This window comes from Manihot esculenta, chromosome 15 (genome assembly GCF_001659605.2).
Source record: "Manihot esculenta cultivar AM560-2 chromosome 15, M.esculenta_v8, whole genome shotgun sequence".
In the NCBI taxonomy this organism is placed as follows: Eukaryota; Viridiplantae; Streptophyta; class Magnoliopsida; order Malpighiales; family Euphorbiaceae; genus Manihot; species Manihot esculenta.
Genome location: NC_035175.2, coordinates 23,658,456 through 23,678,496, shown reverse-complemented (window position 1 = coordinate 23,678,496; position 20,041 = coordinate 23,658,456). Strand labels below are relative to the sequence as shown.

The 20,041-nt window shown below is 34.7% G+C and overlaps 1 protein-coding gene across 1 annotated transcript; it reads left to right on the top strand.

Annotated features, from left to right (window-relative positions):
- Positions 1–12,651: 12,651 nt before the first annotated feature.
- LOC110601352 (WAT1-related protein At3g28050) lies at positions 12,652–18,110 on the top strand. The gene is made up of 7 exons (XM_021738454.2): positions 12,652–13,027; positions 13,147–13,212; positions 13,313–13,426; positions 15,568–15,802; positions 15,885–16,043; positions 16,418–16,569; positions 17,679–18,110. The coding sequence occupies exons 1-7, from the start codon at positions 12,837–12,839 to the stop codon at positions 17,833–17,835; spliced, it is 1,074 nt and encodes a 357-aa protein (XP_021594146.1). The 5' UTR covers positions 12,652–12,836; the 3' UTR covers positions 17,836–18,110.
- The last annotated feature ends 1,931 nt before the right edge of the window (positions 18,111–20,041 follow it).

Here is a 20,041-nt window from a genome sequence, read left to right as displayed (position 1 = left end):
CAGGAGGTTCGTTCAGGACTTTTCAAAGATAGCAGCTCCTCTGACCAGACTAACCAGGAAGAATCAGAAGTTTCTGTGGACCGACCAGTGCGAGGAGAGTTTCGAAGAGCTTAAGAAGAGGTTGACTTCAGCACCAGTTTTAGCTCTGCCATCTAGTGGAGAGGACTTTACAGTCTTTTGTGATGCGTCCCGTGTGGGACTGGGTTGTGTACTGATGCAGAATGAGAGGGTGATCGCTTACGCTTCTAGGCAGCTGAAGAAGCATGAGTTGAATTACCCCACACATGACCTTGAGATGGCAGCAGTAATCTTTGCACTCAAGATGTGGAGGCATTACCTCTATGGGGTGAAATGTGAGATCTTTACAGATCATAAGAGCCTGCAGTACATCTTGAGTCAGAGGGATCTGAATCTGAGACAGAGGAGATGGGTAGAGTTGCTAAGTGACTATGATTGCAAGATCCAGTATCATCCGGGTAAGGCGAATGTCGTGGCAAACGCCCTAAGCCGGAAGTCACTAGGCAGTCTATCCCACATCACAGCAGAGAGGAGACCAGTGGTGAAGGAGTTTTACAAGCTCATTGAGGAAGGTCTACAGATGGAGTTGTCTGGTACAGGTGCCTTGGTGGCCCAGATGAGAGTAGCACCCGTGTTTCTGGAGCAGGTGGCTCAGAAACAGCATGAGGACCCGGAGTTAGTAAAGATTGCCAGGACTATTCAGTCAGGCAATGATAGCGAGTTCAGATTCGACAGTAAGGGGATCCTCCGCTATGGGAGCAGACTATGTGTACCAGATGATATTGGGCTAAAAGGAGACATTATGAGAGAGGCTCATAATGCAAGATACAGCATTCACCCCGGAGCCACCAAGATGTATCAAGATTTGAAGAAAGTTTATTGGTGGCCAGCGATGAAGAAAGAAGTGGCACAGTTTGTGTCCGCCTGCGAAATATGTCAGAGGGTGAAGCTGGAACATCAGAAGCCGGCTGGAATGCTTAACCCGCTACCTATTCCAGAGTGGAAATGGGAGAATATAGCTATGGACTTCGTAGTGGGGTTACCGGCGGCGTCCAACAGAGTGGACTCCATATGGGTGATTGTGGACAGACTCACCAAATCTGCTCACTTCATTCCTGTCAGGAGTGGCTACTCTGTGGACAAGTTGGCGCAGGTGTATGTGGATGAGATCGTCAGGCTGCATGGGGTTCCTGTTTCGATAGTGTCAGATAGAGGGCCCCAGTTCACCTCCAGATTTTGGCGGAGTCTGCAGAATGCCATGGGTACTAGGTTGGATTTCAGTACTGCCTTCCACCCCCAGACTGATGGACAGTCAGAAAGGACCATCCAGACTATCGAGGATATGCTCAGAATGTGTGTGCTAGACTTTGGCGGTTCTTGGAGGCAACATCTACCTTTGGTGGAGTTTGCCTACAACAACAGCCATCATGCTAGCATCGGGATGGCTCCATACGAAGCTTTGTATGGAAGGAAGTGCAGATCACCTGTTTGCTGGGAGGAAGTTGGAGAAAAGGCCTTGGCAGGGCCTGAGTTAGTAGAGATCACCAGCAGGGTGGTACCCATAATCAGAGAAAGAATCAAGACTGCTGCAAGCAGACAGAAGAGCTATGCAGACGTTCGCAGAAGACAGTTAGAGTTTCAGGAGGGGGATCTGGTATTGCTCAAGGTGTCTCCAATGAAGGGAGTGGTTCGCTTTGGGAAGAAGGGTAAACTAGCCCCACGATACATCGGACCCTTTGAAATCTTGCAAAAGATTGGGAATGTGTCGTACAAGCTGGATTTACCTGCTTCGATGGAAAGAGTCCATCCGGTTTTCCATGTTTCAATGTTGAGGAAGTTTGTGTCAGATCCGAGCAAGGTTCTTAGTGAGCCTGATGTGGAGGTCCAAGAGGATCTCACCTATGTTGAACAGCCAGTACGGATCATAGACACCCAGATCAGAAAGTTAAGAAACAAGGAAATCCCGATGGTGAAAGTCCTGTGGAACCACCACAACTTGGAAGAATGCACTTGGGAGACACGGGAGTCTATGCTCCAGCAATATCCCCACCTCTTTTAAGGTTAGTCCCCATGTGTTATATGTATGTTATGTTATTTTACTATGCATGTACTAGTTGAGGAACATTCGGGGACGAATGTTCTTAAGGGGGGGAGAATGTAATACCCGGCTAGACTCCGGTATCGGAATTCCTACCGTCCGGTGGAATCTCGGATGTCGGAAGTCTCTAGTAGGGTAGGAACATGTTTTATAAAATGTTTTCATGTTTTTAATGGTTTTAAAGTATGAAACTAAATGAGTTTTTGCATGAAAATAGCATTGGAGGGAAACCCAGGTTCGGCCGCCGAAAGTCAAGTTCGGCCGCCGAACATGCATGCGTTTTGGAGGCACGTTAGGCCCCCGAAAGCATGAGTTAGAGAAGTCCAGTTTCGGCCGCCGAAAGTCAAGTTCGGCCGCCGAACATTTGCATGGATGTGGAGGCACATTCGGCCCCCGAACGTGGCCTGGCCAGCCACCTATAAAAGGGTCCCTTAGCCGAAAATGGGCGAGCTTTTTCTCCCCATTTCGGCCAAGGTGAGCATTCCGCCATCCTTCCCCAAATCTTGAGTCTTTCCTTCCTTTTTCCATGATCTTTACAAGTTTATAACTTTGGTTTTGAAGATCTTTGAGCTTAGAACGAGTTTTGGAGCTTGGAGACCAAAAGTTGGAACTTCTCCCATCTCCAAGTTTAGATCTCCTCAACCCTCGATTTTCAAGAGGTAAGAGCTGATCTTAAGCTCAATGTATGATTTAAACAAGTTTTATGAAGTTTTATGGGGTAGAATGGCATGTATAGGGTTGTATGAGTTTTTAAGCAAATGTTAGGTTTTATGTGATTTATGAACAATGTGGCACGTTTGAGTATGCTTGAAGTGTTGTAGTTGGGGTAATTGATGTTTTGAGGCCCCTAGGATCTTGTATGCATGTTTTGGTTGAGGTATATGCATGATTGGTGAGTTTGGAGGCGAAAATGCACAAAGGAGCCAAGTTTCTGCCCTTTGGCAGAAACCAGGTTCGGCAGCCGAAGGTACTTTCGGCCGCCGAACATGGCTGGGGAGGCAGGCCTTTCGGCTGCCGAAGTTGCCCCCGAAAAGAGACTTTCGTCTCTGTCCAGGACTTTCGGCCGCCGAAGGTGCCGCCGAACCTACCTGAGTTTCGTCTCTGTCCAGGACTTTCGGCCGCCGAAGGTGCCGCCGAAAGTGCCCTGTTCAGCCATTTCATGCATATTTTCATGTGATGTTTTCAGGATGTTTTAGGGGGTTTTTGGGGAATGTAATAGAGTTATGTTTATGTATGTTTGGTCCCTCATTGGATTCCACCTATGTAGGTTCGGACCCGAGGAACCAAGGACCCCAGCAGTGAGCCAGCTGCTACAGAGTTTGTCAGAGTCAGCCAGAGGTGAGTGGAACTAAGCTTAACCTTTTAAATTAAGAAATGAAATGCTTTTATCATGCTTCATGCATCATGATCATATTATAGGTTGTTTGCATTAGAATTCACGACTATGCCGCATTATATTGTTGTGATAGATGATAGTGGATGGACATTAGGATGATTCATTAGCCTTCTATATACGAAGTCCTGTGGTGCCCATAATAGGGCCGGGCAATACGAAGACCTGTGGTGCCCATAATAGGGCCGGGCAATAACTCCGAGTACGAAGTCCTGTGGTGCCCATAATAGGGCCGGGCAATACGAAGTCCTGTGGTGCCCATAATAGGGCCGGGCATGGAGTTGAGGGATTTTTGAATCAGTCCATCCGTGGTGTGATTTGTTTGTGCAGTGACGCATTTCATGATAGCATGTTTTAAATATTTTCTTTTATAGTTCTACTCACTGGGCATCTAGCTCACCCCTCTCCCCTAACCCCAGGTTTGCAGGTACGGGATAGATAGAGAAGGCAAGACGAGAAAAAGTCATATGTATGTAATAGTTAGTTTGTGGACATGACAACTGTATTATGATGAGATGTAAAAATATTCAGAATGTTATGTAATGAGGTTATTGAGGATAGAGTTGTGCTTGACCATAATGTATTGTTAATCCCTTTTGTATATACATGATCTTATGTTATGATGTTTATGTAAACTAACTCAACGCAGGTTGTTTTGCCTTTAAGGCTTGATGAGATCCCACAGAGGGACTATGTTATGTATATGTTCAGAGTATGCACAGGTTGAGTTAGTTGATGACAGTATGTATGAGGAAAAGTTTTAATTTTTATGCATGTTGTTGATCATGTATGGGATTATACAGGTTTACAGGTTTTATGTCATGCTTGCTACGGGTCCCGGCGGCCTTAAGTCGACCCGGATCCTAGCGCCGGTAGCGGTCCGGATTTCCGGGGCGTTACACTTGGAGGATTTGTAACGACCCGGAAACCGATACCCCCCTGTAACGGTCCAAACGGCTACCGGCGCTAGGATCCAGATCGGCTTAAGGCCGCCGGGACCCGTAGCAAGCCAAACATACCTCCTATCACCTGGTCAAATCCCATACATGATCAAAACTTAAACATAAAAACTGTAACATAAAGAACCCCCCTACTAGAGCCCTCATCAAAACTCTAGTTGGGTCAACATAACATACATCAAGCTGGAGTCACATCCAGGAACTAGAACCTAACCTGTGCATGCATCAAACCACAAACAAAAGACCTCCACTAGGGTCCTCATCAAACTCTAGCGTGGTAAACAACACATGCCACAAGATTAGTTCAATACACTATTCAACATTCAACCATTACATACATCATGTACTAAACAGGGACTAACCAAGTCTTAGGGCCAAGCACAATACTAATCCATAAACATAATTCTACTTTACTTTACATTACAATTCATTATTTTACAATACATTATCTCAGTTTACAATACATGTCCACACTAACGTACTAAGCTATTACAAAGCCATAACCTTAACTCTTGAGACTTCCCAATCTTCCTCAAACCTGCAACACTGGGGTTAGGGGAGAGGGGTGAGCTAAAAAGCCCAGTGAGTAGAAACAAAGAAAAACAGTTCATTAATTACATGCATTCATGAAATGCGTCATAGCACAAACAATTCACATCACGGATTGGACATGACCTCCAAAGCTCCCTCTGTCAATGCCCGGCCCCCAAAAGAGCTCACATAGGACTTTCATTACATAACATGGTGCCTGGCCCTCAAAGGAGCTCATAGGACTTTCATTACATGGTGCCCGGCCCTCAAAGGAGCTCCACAGGACTTCTCTTGTCATGACAGATCATGGGCCATTGGGGTCGCCTTGGTCCATCCACATCAACAGTAAATAATGCAATGCGTTATATTCGTGTAACTAGTGCAATCAACCTATTACATATCAACATGATGCATGAACGTGCTTTAGGCATTTGTTTTCATAAAATAAAAGATTAAGTTTAGTTCTACTCACCTCTGGCAGACGCTGGACTGACTCTGCAACTTCTACCACTGATGGCCTCCTCGGTCCCTCGGGTCCGATCCTACACAGGTGGACTCGAATGAGGTGCCAACACACTCTAAACAACTCATTAACAACTACCCAAAAACCCCCCTAAAATATCACTTAAACATGCATAGAAAACTACCTTGAAAGGGCTGGACAGGGCACTTTCGGTGGCACTTTAGGCGGCCGAAGGTCCCTTCCAGAGATGAAAGTCATGCAGGTTCGGCGGCAGGTTCGACGGCCGAAGCCTCACTCCAGATCCAAAAGTCAGGCACTTTCGGCAGCCGAACATTACCTTCGGCGGTCGAAAGTCTGCTCCAGATTCGAAACACAACTTTCGGGGGCAAGGTTAGGCGGCCAATCCATGCATCCGCAGGCAGGTTCGGCGGCCGAACCTGAGTTCGTCCAGAACTTAGCCTCATGCACAAACAAGCCTCCAAACCTTCCAAACACCCCAAAACAAGCACCCAACCTCTTAAAAACATGCATAAACCCTTAACCATGCATAAAGGAGCTTAAACAAGCTTAAACTGCAACAAAGAACATCATAAAGCACACATAAATAGCTTATGACCCACATAAGCCAAAACCATCAAAACTACTCAAAACCTCACTTGCTCTCTCCCAATCATGCATACACTCTCCCACATGCATAAAGGAGCATAAACTAACATAAACTCCTAACACAACCATCACATAAACATACATTGGGCACAAAACCCACATAAACCTAAACATGCATATCTACCCATACTTAACCATCAAAACAACATTAAACTTACTTAAAACTTCTTTAAAACGCAAGGAAAGTAAGGATCTACACTTACCTCTTGAAGATCGAGGAGTGGTGCGATCCCTAACTCGAAGATGTGGAGGATCCAAGCTCCAAAAGCCTCCAAGCTCCCAAAACTCCTATTTAAGCTTCAAATCTTCAAAACAAGGATAGAAATCATGAAAAACTTGAGGGATGGGTAGAGAAATCATGAAAACGATCTAAGGAGGGCAAAAACTCACCTGAGCTCGAGAATGGGGAGAAAACTCGCCCATTTCCGATCTGAGGGCTCTTTATAGGTGGCCTGGTCAAAGACCTTCGGCAGCCTAACGTGCCCCCTAAACTCATGCATGTTCGGTGACCGAACTTGAGGTTCGGCGGTCGAACCTTGGTTCGTTTAAACAAAGCTTTCGGAGGCCAAAAGCGCTCCCAAAACTTTCCCATGTTCGGCGGCCGAACTTCACTTTCGGCGGCCGAACCTGGCAAATGCCTCCTAGGTCTTCTTTTCAAAACTCAATTCATTTCCATTTAAGACCATGAAATCAGTAGAAACATTTTAGAAAACACATTTTACCCCTCTAGAAGCCTCTGGCATCTTCAGAATTCCAAGTTCCAACGGAGATTCCGCTAAAAGGTAGGGATTCCGATGCCGGATTCTAGCCGGGTATTACAGGATTCCTCTATTATCCTAGAAAATTCCTTCAACAGTTCTTTTACGGGTGGTGATAAAGATGGTGCATCCTCCGCTGGGCCTGTTGCTCTCAGCAATAGTGTGCCTCTAGATTTCTCAATTGTGCCTGATAGCCTTTGCACTCCCGTGGAAACAACAATAACATTCTTCCCTTCCACTTTAGAATGTGATCAAGCATAATTTAGCCACATTTTTACTATTATAATTACTGCTGAATTATGTATTTTTCTAGCTTAATTTGTGTTTTTATAGTATTTTTTGCAGAAAATGTGAAAAATGGAAACTTGGTGAAAAATAGCTTAAAATGCTGAAAAATTAATTTAGCCAAAGTGATTTGGCTAAATCAAGCCTCAAAGAATAACTAAGGAAGCTGTAGGAAGAGGAAGCTAACGTTCAAGACTTGATATGCCCAAGTTGATTTGCCCGAATCGCTGGCCAAATCACTTGAAGAAAGCTGAAGTTGAAACCCGGAGGTAACTTGCAGAAACGATTTGGGCAAGTGATTTGCCCAAATCACTGCCTGAATCAACTGTCTCCAGCAAGAAAATGCAGAAGCGCGGGAAAAGCAAAACTTCAAAATTTCAAAAGTCTTAGAGTTCTATCCTATTTTAAATACACCAAGACTCTTCCTATGATACCTCCTAAACCGCGCCAAAAGAAGTCCTTCACCAAAGGAGATCTATTTATGATAAAATAAAGGCAAAGAAGGAATTAAAGACCAAGTCAAATTAGGATTCCAACTCTAAGAAGGATTAAACTAGGACTTCTCACTTATAAAAAGGGGCAGCAATCAGCAGCAAAGGGGACATTCACTTTTCGGCAGAAGCATCAGCAGCACCACATCTCTTCTTTTCTTCTTTCTTTTCCCTTTATGCATTCTTTGTCCACCATGAGTGGCTAAAAACCTTTTCCTCTTGTTGAAATAGGAGAAGTTTCAGTTTTTTTATGAATTGGGAGATCTAAACCTACATTGTTAAACTTCTATTTTTCAGTATTTATGCAATTTGATCTTCATGTTATTATTACCTTGCTATTAGAATCAATTAAGGCTTGTTGCTTTTAATTGCATAAACAAGATATTATTAGTTTGAATGATTTAGGTTCGTAATTGCTTAGATTATTTGAACACAAGTAACAATTAGTTGCATGATCTAACTAAACCACATGGTTGGCAAAGTTAGAATTATGTTTTTGTATTTCTTAAAGTAGTTAACAGTTGAAAAGTGAAGAACCCCAAGGACGTTTCTTAGCAACTTGTTAACTAGTATTTGATTAGCAAACATTTCCTAATCAAACTAAACTTAAGGAGGAATTTGGTTGTGAGGAGCGTCTTCTACAACCTAAACTAATTTATTGAAATAAATAGAAGAATCTAATTATCAATGATCAATGATCAATTCCAAACTGAAATGGATACTATACTTCAACTAGAGCCTTGTTATTATTGATTTACTCTTCTTTTAATTATTGATCTCTTTTACTGCTTAGTTTTAATCATAAAAAAAAATCCCTCATTTTTTTTATTTTTATTACTGATTTGCCCAAGTCATTGTTAGAAAAGTCCTTAGTATCAAATCGCTGTGGATTCGGTCCTATTGCCACTATCTACAGTTTTTAATTGTTAATTATTAATAGGTTATTTTTTATGGCTTTGACAACCGCTATCAGAATGTTTTGCAGAATCGGAAGGAAAAAATAATAATATTTTTTCAATTCTATGTGAATATGTATGATTCTCCTTCCTGTTATGCAAAGCATCAACATTGAACTGCTAAGAACAACCTAACAAAATTTCACAGTAATCCATATCCACAACATCATAATTAATAGGTTCAGTGTAAGATTTACCGATTGAGATAAGCACACTACAGATTCTGTTGACTTCAATTGTTAGACCTTTCTTAATCCATCCGACTTTGTATGGAAAAGGGTGAGGTTGTGTAGGCAACTACAATTTCTCCACTAATTGCTTCGCTATCAGATTCTCACAACTGCAGCTATCTATAATTAGCCTGCAAATTGCTTCTCCCACTCAACACTTTGCCTGGAAAATCTTCCTCCTTTGCGTTTCATCCTTTTGTTTCGTCGAGCATAAGATTTTCTTCACTACATAAGTGACCTCTCCATCTTTAGAGCCAGCAATAGATCCATCATTGTCATCCACTTCCTCCTTAGATTCAGCCACCTGCTCAACCATATTAACCTGTTGGCGATCATTATTAACTCCTCTGCATTCTGGATAATTATTCGATTGATGACCAGGTTACCTGTTGTGGTAACATATGTCTCCAGTTGGTTTCTGATAAGAATTAGTTTTGCCTCTTTTGTTTGTTGTAGTGGCGGCTGCTTTTCCCTTACTGCCTCTCCTTTCTTCCATGGTATTTTGAGGATTGCTAGAATTTACAACCTTATAAGGCTGCCTGCTGTAATTGCCTCTATACTACTGAGTTCTTGTCGAATAAGAATTTTTGTAATTAAAATTCCGGTTATACTGATGTCGAGGCTGCCAATCAACATGTTCTTCTGCTCTTTTTACCATCTCAATGGCATTTGCCAACGTGAAAATCACAGCTACTCCCATCATACAATGAATTTCGTGATTCAGGCCCATCTGATAATAAGCGATCTGTTGGGCTTTATTCTCACAGTTTTCACACCTCGCCTGTAACCTCAAAAACTCCTCGGTATATTCATCCACTCTTCGACTCCCTTAGATATAGTCATGATACCGGTTAACAAAACATGAGCGTGATTACTAGGTAAGAATTGTTGTTCAATCATCTGCTTCATCAACAACCAATTTCGTATAGATTTCAGCCTCCTGCAATATCGAATTCCACCAGGCTGCTGCACTACCCTTTAATTTATAGGCCACAATCGGAACCTTTTGATCCTCTTCCACCTTTATAACTTCAAAGAACCGATCAACTTCTGCCAACCAATCAAGAATAGATTCTACATCTAACGAACCTGAAAAGTTCTAAAGGTCTATTTTTATCTTATAACCTTCCTGATAATTTTGTTGGAGATTTGTAGTTACAGGATTTGCGACCATAGGGTTTGGAACTAGCTGTGGGTGTTCGGCTGCGGCGGGTTGGTGGTTTCTCTGTTGTAGGGCTAACTGCCTGATCATCTCTCTCAATCTTGCCAAGACTGCCTCAATTGCAGTGAGTCATGCTTTTTGGTTGTCTATCATGGACAAACTTCTCTCTGCTACCAATCTGATATAGGACTGATTAGACTCCGTCAGGAGTTTTAACCAATAACATTTGGTTAAGATGAAACAATAGAAACGAGAAGTTAGAAGCCGAAAACTCTTATTGAAATTCTTGAAACATTGAAAAGTGTCTCAAAACAGGTAAGGAAAGACTATTTATAATAGAAAAACCCTAATATGAAAAATTATAAAAAAAATAATCAAATTGACTCTCTAAATGGTGAAATTTTTATTTTAAATTTTATGACAGACTTACAGCTTTCATCATATTTTTAAAAGTCGTACGTTTCAAAATTATTTTTTCGAAAAGTTATCATGAGTTTTCATATACATCGATAATAAAAATTAAATGCAATTCAAATCTAGCATATAATTGTTCTGTCACGAATTCTCAAATGTTTGAAATAGAAAAACTAGTAGAGTTGGGTTTAATGGTCCCACCTTCCAATTTAACAAAGACGGACAAATTGATGGGTCCCCTTCCATTGAAATTGTGAAGATTTTGTCCATTAAGTTTTATTAATCTGAAGTGGTTTAATACTTCATTAATATAAGTTTGTTCACTCTAATAATTCAAAAGTTTTGCCGAAATGGACACTCCAAAACTTTATTTTTTAAATATATCTGCTGATTTGGACCACTCACCTCTCATAAAATATATCATTACTTTATCTGTGATTTTCTATGGTTTGAAGACGTGTGCTTAGCACACGAAATTGATAAAAATATTATTTTATTTCATTAGAAATTATTTAATCATACCATAAACTTCGATAATTAAATATTAAATTCATTTTGTTGGGTATTAATAATTGCTGCATACGATTGAGTCCATGACATATACGAAGTTTCTGGCCACTAATACTAATTATTAAAATTGTATGCTTCCTCACATATACCAATAATTTTGATGAGAATAACATATCGATTTTAATAATAATCATATCAAATCAAATAAAATAATTAACATCTTAAATTACTACTAAAAAAATTCTTTTCACACTAATATAAAAAAAATACGTCTATATACTCATTATATTTAAGTCGTGATTTAGCTTTATGATGTCTATATACTCATTATATTTAAGTTGTGATTAGCAACTAACTTTAGGATATAGTTAAAATAAAATTATACTGTAATTGACTAAATTTACAAAGAAGAGAATAAAACGGTAGTCATTTAGATGCTCAAATCAATAAGTTATAGAATAGAGAGAAATGCAATGAATTGTTTAAGTCTAAAATAAGATAATACTATTATAAAGTAGAGATAAATGTAGCATTTTTCAGTTATTCAGCAGTGATATGTGCGGCTGCTTGATAAGAGATATCGCCAATTAATAAATTGGTAATTCTGCGATTATAAATGTAATAGAGATACGAGAGATTGTGTCTGCTAACGGTAACTTCGTACCGAGATTTGACCTATTGAGGGAATGATGATTCTTAATAATATTTCGAGTGTTATGGTATTCAGATCTTTTTTTCTCATATTGTACCATATTTCTTACTTATTAGATTTTTTTCATGTATACATATTTTGTACTCACAGTTTACAACTTAAGCGGTTCTTATATAGATTCATTTTTTATACATAATTTTATTAATTTTTTTTATAAATAATAATTAATATTATGATACATAAAATACATAATCATATAACGGCTGCATGAACAGAATTCAAATAGAAGATTGCCTTGAGTGTATGAAGTTCATAAATTAAAACTAAAATTAAAGAGCAAATTTGAGATGATGAAATATTTTATTTTGTTTAAATTGAAATTAATGAATAAGAGAAAAGGAGGAGATCATTAAGAAAAACAATATGAAAACAGACTAAAGAATCATGATGGTCAACTTATTTTCCTTATAAAAATATTAATTAAAATAATCAATTTAAAATTAATCATATCATAATGTTTAATTATATTTTAATTCAAATTCAATTATTAATTTTACCTCTTTCAATTTAAATTGATACAGAAAAGAGAACTTTTATATAATTATTATTGTTACTTTTCAATATACGTTTTTTAAGTTAGTACTATAGAAAAATATTTACTAATGTAATTAAGATAAATTAATGATCCTACAACTCTGTAAATATTTTAATTTTAAAGACAACATGAACTGAGCCATCCTTTTAATTTTATATAAACTATAAAATTAATTTAAAATAAATTAATTTTAAAATCAAATTAAATTTAATTATTTATTATAATAAAATTAAATTTTTTTAAATGAAAATTGAAAGAATAAAATTTGAGATTTTTTATATTTTAATTATTAATATAATAATAAATTTTTTCAAAATTAGTCGTTTTAAGCTCTATGATTTGCTAAGAATTTCAAAGTTGTTACTATGCGACAAACAATAAAAAAATATGAACAAAAGAGCTGAAAATGATTTAATTTTAAAATAATAAACAGTATATACCTTGAAATGTGCAATCTTAAAGAAATAGTCTCATCTTTCTCTTAGGAAAACAGAACAAAAGGAACCAATCCACAACCAACAAAAGACATGCGGTGATCGCAAAGTCATCTCTCACAAGCAACAGCCAAAAAACTTGTTAAATTTTCTCACATAGAGATCTCAGACTCTTCACAAATCCTTGAATCTTCGAGGTTCTTGAGTTACAGAGAGCAGCCATGGTAGGAAGATACTGTTGCAGAGATGTGTTGCCGTTCACATCTCTAGTAGCAATGGAGTGTGTGAACGTGGGCTTGAATACCCTTTACAAAGCAGCCACTTTAAAGGGCATGAACTACCATGTCTTCGTCGTCTACGCTTATGGTGTTGCTGCTTTTGTTCTTCTTCCTGCTCCTTTCATCTCCTGCAGGTTCTTCTTTTTCTTTTTGTTTCTTGTCATTTCTGATCATTTATCAGAAATTTTCAAATGGGTTTGAAAGAAATTAATAAAAAAATAAAATAAATAAATGTTTGCTTCTGTTTGTGCAGATCAAGAGTGCTTCCTCCGCTAAGCTTCTCTATACTCTGTAAAATTGGTCTTCTTGGGCTTATTGGGTAAAATTGATCAAAGAAAAATAATGTGTTTTTTTTTTTTTTATTTTATTTTATTTTTATTTTGACTAAAGTGTTGTGAATTTTGGGATTATTGGAGCAGATGCTCATCTCAGATCATGGGCTTCACAGGCATAAATTATAGTTCTCCAACACTTTCTTCAGCCATCAGCAACCTCACACCAGCTTTTACTTTCATTCTTGCCATCATTTTCAGGTATCTCCCCTTTCCTTTTCGTTCGTATGATTACAAGAATACCCTCATCTGGTGCTAAGGACCCCTATTTTTCTACATCAAATTGACAATCATTTGCATTTTTCTATTATTTATTTTTATTATTTTTTTACATTTACAAATAAAAATTTATTATTTAATTCATATAATATAAAAAAATATTAATTAATTAATAGATTTCAAAGAACACATTAATACATCCTTTAATTTTAAAAATATTTTATTATTTAATTTCTTTAATATATAAAATTTATTTTTTAATTTTTTAATATTTTAATAATTTTTACTAATTAATCTATTTCTATTGAAAATATTTTACATTTATTTTATAATAACATTTAAAATTAATAAAAAATTAATTAATAAATTTTTAAATTTATAAAAATATCTTAATATATTTTTTTAAATTAAATGATTAATTAATATTTTTTATATTTATTAGGACTAAATTTTTTTTTTCTTTAACTTCTAAGCTTGCGTGCTTCCTTTCTTCTGCCTCTGTTCTCAGCCAGTTTAGCTTTATTCTTTGGGCTGCGCCAATTAGAGCAGGTGATTCTGCATCTGCATAGGGATGGTTTTTTGCAGTATTTTAAAGATCAGACCGCAACCAAAAATTGACATAAAAATTCGGTTCTATCGGTTTGGTTTCAGTATATAAGATAACGACAAAATAGGAAATTTCTAAACTAATCAACATGTTTGAATAACTAGATGTTCCTTTTTGTTTTTGCCTTGTTCTGCTGTTAGAATGACTCGACTATATTAGGCCAAATGATGGTGGACTCCAATTAGATCAACTCAATTGGTGCACTTCTGGAATGCAAACCGGGGTTAGAAAAAAATCACCGTAGAATGGTTGAGATTGGATAAGAATGCTTCCACTTTTATAATAAAAAATAATTTAACCCTTATGTTTTTAATTTTATTAAAAAAATATTTAAAAAAAATAATTATTTTATTAAATTTACCACAGAGTAAATTACTATTTTTATTCAAATTAGGAGTAAATTGTTATAATGAGTGAAGAGTGAATAATTAAATTATTATACTTTCACAGAATAATTATTTACCCATAGATTTTTAAGTACAAATTATTGGAAAAATTCTATCATCTCTTTAAATTTTTAAAAATTTTATTAGTTTATTTTTATTTTAAAATCACTCAATTAAAATATTATTAATTAATTTATTTTAATTTTAATAAAAAATTAAATAATATAAATATTTAAAATTATAAAAATTAAACAGTATAAATAATTCAAGATATTTTAATATTTTTTTTAATAAAAAATTAAAGAGTTAAATTTTGTAAAACACAAGTCTTAATTAGGTAATTTTAAAATAAGATAAATTAATTAATTTTATAAAGATTCAAAAATTTAATAGTAATTTATCCCAAATCATTTCTCTTTCATAAAATAATGACTAAACTAAAATTTTAATTTCAGGATTATATCTTCAATTTTTTTTGAAAAATGAAAAATGGCCAAATGATACCGACAAATGACAATTCATTCACCTTTTGTTGTTAACCAAGTCGAATGACTGACAACCCTGAACTACTGTCTGCTCGTAACCCTTTGTTCCTGTCTGTCTCTTTCTCTTTATTCCCCAGGATTAGCTTTCATTATTCTTTTCGCTGCAAAAAAGTAATTTACACATAAAAAATAATCTTTAGAAATAATTTATTTTCTGCCTTTAATTATAATTTTAAAAATAAAAGTATTAATAAATTTATAAAATAGTTATTAATAAATTTTAAAAAATATTTTCCCAAGAAAATATCATTTTAAAAAATATTTAATTTTCTCTTCAACTATACACATATTTTCTATTGACTAATTTGTTAATGCTCAAAACATAAAAAAGAAAAAAGGCTAAGGTTCACTTTGCTGTTAAAAACTCATTTTGACAGTAAACTTTAATTTAATATAATACAATAATTATTTAAATCAACCAGATTCAATTCAAACTAACCAATTTATTAATTTGATGATATAACTAACCAATTTTTTGCATTTAAACTTTATTGCCAAAATGAAGAGAAAATAGACATTATATTCATATTTAATCCCAAACTTCTTCTTATCTTCTAATCCTTGTTAAATATTTTCCTGGAAAAGAATGGAAAGGATTGCTCTGAAAGGAAGAAGCAGCCAAGCAAAAGTACTGGGCACCATTGTTTCAATAGCAGGTGCATTTATAGTCACTCTATACAAAGGTCCACCCATTATCATTGCTTCTTCACAATCAATTTCACTTCATCAATCTCTTAAATCATCACATCCAAACTGGATACTTGGTGGGATTTTCCTCACAGCTGAGTACATACTAGTTCCAATGTGGTATATTGTTCAGGTAATGTAAATTTTCAAGCAAAGATAAGTCAAGCTTCTGCTTCTTTTAGCTAATAAAATTTCTGGTGACCATTGCTAAACAGACACAGATAATGAAGGAATACCCAGCAGAATTCACAGTCGTTTTCTTTTACAATTTGTTTGTGAGTATTATAGCAGCAATTTTCACTTTGGTTGTTGAAGGAGCTTCAAGTGCTTGGATAATACACCGGAATATCGCATTAGCCTCCATTCTTTGCTCGGTGAGACCCAAATTCACTCTAAGTTCAGTGGGAAGGGCAAAAGTGACAGATGTAGGGGTTGGTAGGGGCTACCTGCCTCGTAAAATTTTTATTTTTTAAATTATGAATTTATTTTAATAGAGCCCTCAAGATTTTCAAAAAAATATTTATGAGGGGTTAATAAATAATTTGAAATGTGAATTGGGAAAAAAAAAAAATTCATTACACTTGTTTAAAAGAGTTCCTCTAAATGTTTGGTGCCAAGACCCCTCTTACATCCCCTAGTTCCGGCCATGACTCTAATGACTAGAAACTGTGTTTTTATTTTATTTTATTTAATATATATGAATTCGTATACATATTGTGCTAACTCCTGTCTACTTCATCACCTTTAGGGATTGTTTGGATCATGCTTGAATAATACTGTTCATACATGGGCTCTGCACTTGAAGGGACCTGTCTTTGTAGCCATGTTCAAGCCTTTGTCAATTGCCATTGCAGTTGCTATGGGTGCTATGTTTCTTGGTGATGCTCTTCATCTTGGAAGGTACCAAACTATGAAGATATTAATTTTTTTTTGTTTTTTTGTTTTACATCAAATATTAAAAGGAAAAGAGATAATAAACTTTTGAAACTCTAACCTCTTGCAATATGATACCCAAGCAACAGAGCCTAACAAAAGAAATAAATCCTAAAAACCACACAAACCCTCTGAGAAATAAATACCACCATCTGGTCACGTCTTCATACAAATTCAAAAGTCCACATCAGCACCAGAAGACTACAAAACCAAGAAAAATGGGGGATGAGCAGCAAAAGCATAAAGCACAAAGATTTAAACCTGCTAGACTTCACCGAGAATACGAGGAGGCAAAGGGTGATAATTAGAAGCTATTCCTATCGCTGCCAGCCTTGAATTCCATAAAGACTCCCTAACCACTATATTGGGGAAGATCAGAGGACATTTAAAGGCTTCCCCACACAAACTAAAGAAATAACAGAACTCCATAGAAGAGACACTTTAAAACTCCACAGATATAGATTAAACCAAAAAGAAAGAAAAACTACAGAGATTAAAAAAACAACATGAAAGAAAAGGAGGGAGCAGGTATATGGCCAAAATGGCCGGACATCCCCCTAAGGAAAGCAACTTTGGGTGGGGAAGTTTGGAGAGAAGAAGCAAATGTCTAAGTTGTTATAAGTCAGAAATTATTCATTTTCAAAAAAAAAAAAAGTCAGAAATTATTATTTTGAACCCTTAGCACTTAATTAGATGGTAAAATGTCTAACAATTAATCAACAATGATATAGCGCCATTCTTTTTTTTTTTTTTTTCTTTTGCTCCGAAGTTTTAGGTATTTTCACCCAAGTCCTGACAATGCAAACTACAAGTCCTATAATGAACAATTTCTCATGTCCCACCACCTAGCATGGTGGCGTGGTCATATGGCCATTGTGTTTGATAGCTCCAATTTAGGTTCGATCCCCTATGGTGGTACAAGTAAAAAAAGAAAACTTTGTTTCAAATGTGGGATGTTGATTGATATATGTTTTACAACTTGCCACAAGGCAGTTAGCCTTGAGAGTGTGTGTGTGTACATAGTTAAGTACACTTCTTTATTTTCTTGGTTGCTGACATTATTCTAAATTTGGCAGCCTCATTGGAGCAATGATAATCTCTATTGGCTTTTACACTGTGATGTGGGGAAAATCCAAAGAAGAGTTGAGTGAAGATTATGGTTCTAGTAACCTGGAATCTCCATCAGCCCACAAGGTCCCTTTATTACAAAACTACAAAGAAGAACTTGCTTAGGCAGATCACCTACTGCCTATTTCAGACATGTAAAGGGCCAGAAAAATATACTAAAAAATGACTTTTGGTTAACTCTTAGCAGCCTCAAGTTTCCTGCATAAGGGCATAAAACGCGCAGGACAATGTAACAGTCAGTAGAAAAACGATACAAATTGTATATACAAAATATTCGCTCTCTCTGAATCTGCTCCAACATGGGCTGGAAGTCTCATATTATAACTTCAAAAGTTGTATAAAAGATATGGTAACTTGTAATATTGTTTATCAATTGCTAATTACCTAATGTAATAGAAAGTTTCGTAGAAAACCGTACCTATTTTGTAATTGGGAGTGAGAAATTCTCGAAAGAAAATTAATTCAAAATTAAGATTTTCGAAAAGTAGTTAATAACCATAATAAAATTTTGGTCAATTGACTAAAAAAACGCTAATAACATTTTACATTTTAATTCACATGTTAAAATTTTGGATTAGTTGGTTCAATATTAAGTTTATTTATTTATAAACTTAACTAATCATATAAATTTATCTATACCTACCATTAAATTTGATCATTAAATCTAACGAAAAACCATATTATCATTCTAGTCAGCACCAAAAATTAATATTTTAATATAACTGATAATTATTAAAAAAAATTTTAAATTTTATAAATTTCAACCATTATACTATAAACTTTATTTTTAACAAATATACTCCAAATCAGTTTTTTAATTTGGTTTTATTTATAATTTCGATTCGGTTTGTTTGTAATTTTGGATGACATGTGTTTAAGAGCCAACAACTCATTTTCAACCTTTTTTTTGCATTGATAAGTATAACTTTTTATATAGTTATAGGTTATAAGTGTTGTGATAACATTAAATTTAGTAAATCAATAATCACTTCACTTTGCCTAGATCGAAAGTCAATAATTAATTTAATAAATCTAAAATATCTAAATTCATTACACAAAATATAAAATGCGGTTATAAATTAAATTGATAATTAACTTTCAACTCTATTAAAATAGATATACTAAGTATAATTAATTTGCAGATAGTGAAAAATTGTGATTCTTACTTTACTAACAGTATTATTATTACAATACTTATAACTAATAACTACACAAAAATTTACACTTATCGATAAAAAAAATTAAAAAAATAAATTATTGACTTTTAGAAATATCTCATTCAAAATTATAAGTAAATCAGGATATAATTATTAAAATTGATTAATTTTAGAGTTTTTTTAATAATTAATTATTTGGATTATATTAAAATATTAATTTTTAAACCTGCCTAAAATAATGACATGATATTTTTATTAAATTTAATGATCAAACTTAATAGTAGGATATAAATAAATTTAAGTAGTTAATTTAAAATATATTAATTAACTTTTTATAGTTTAAGTATATAGTGAAAACACGAATAATTTAAATTTTTTAGTCGTTATTTTTATTTTTAATTATTTTATATGTACCGTTATTTTAAATTAAATAATATATCTATTATAAAATATTTATATTTATGGTTGTAAAATAAATGCATATTTATTGCTGTAAAACAATTAGATAATTTAGTTTTAATTTGAATTTTAAAATTTAGCCAAAATTATAAAAAATTAATATAAATATTGAATCAATTTATTTAAAATTTAAATATTTAAATTAAAATATAAAATAATAAATATTAATTTTTTTCCAATTTGCTTAAAATCTATAAAATCAAAAAAAAAAAAATTTACTAAAATACCAACGTTTCTATTCGTTACAAGTATTAACGGATTTTGTAACAGCCCATAGTTAAAATCAATTTATTCTACAGTTATTTATTGATGGATGAATGGAAATGTTGGTAACTCCATTATTGTACGGATAGATTTTCTAAAGGATTTTACGAACCCTAAGTGAATCACTAATGGATTATTGTTCATTATAAATTCGGTTACTGAACTAATAAGGCACTCATATAATGATGCGAGTGGAATTATAAAATTTTGATAATTTTATTAATTAAAAAATTTATTGTAAAATTCTAAAAACTAAAATTTATATAATATGAGCATTGAGAGATTAAAAAAAGTTAAGATATAATAATTAAAGTTAAAAACCATAAATGAATATTAAAATTGATTCATAGAATAAATAATTCAAGATAATGTTTATCTTAATAAAATATTATAAATTAAAATTTTATATCATAAATGTATAAATACATACT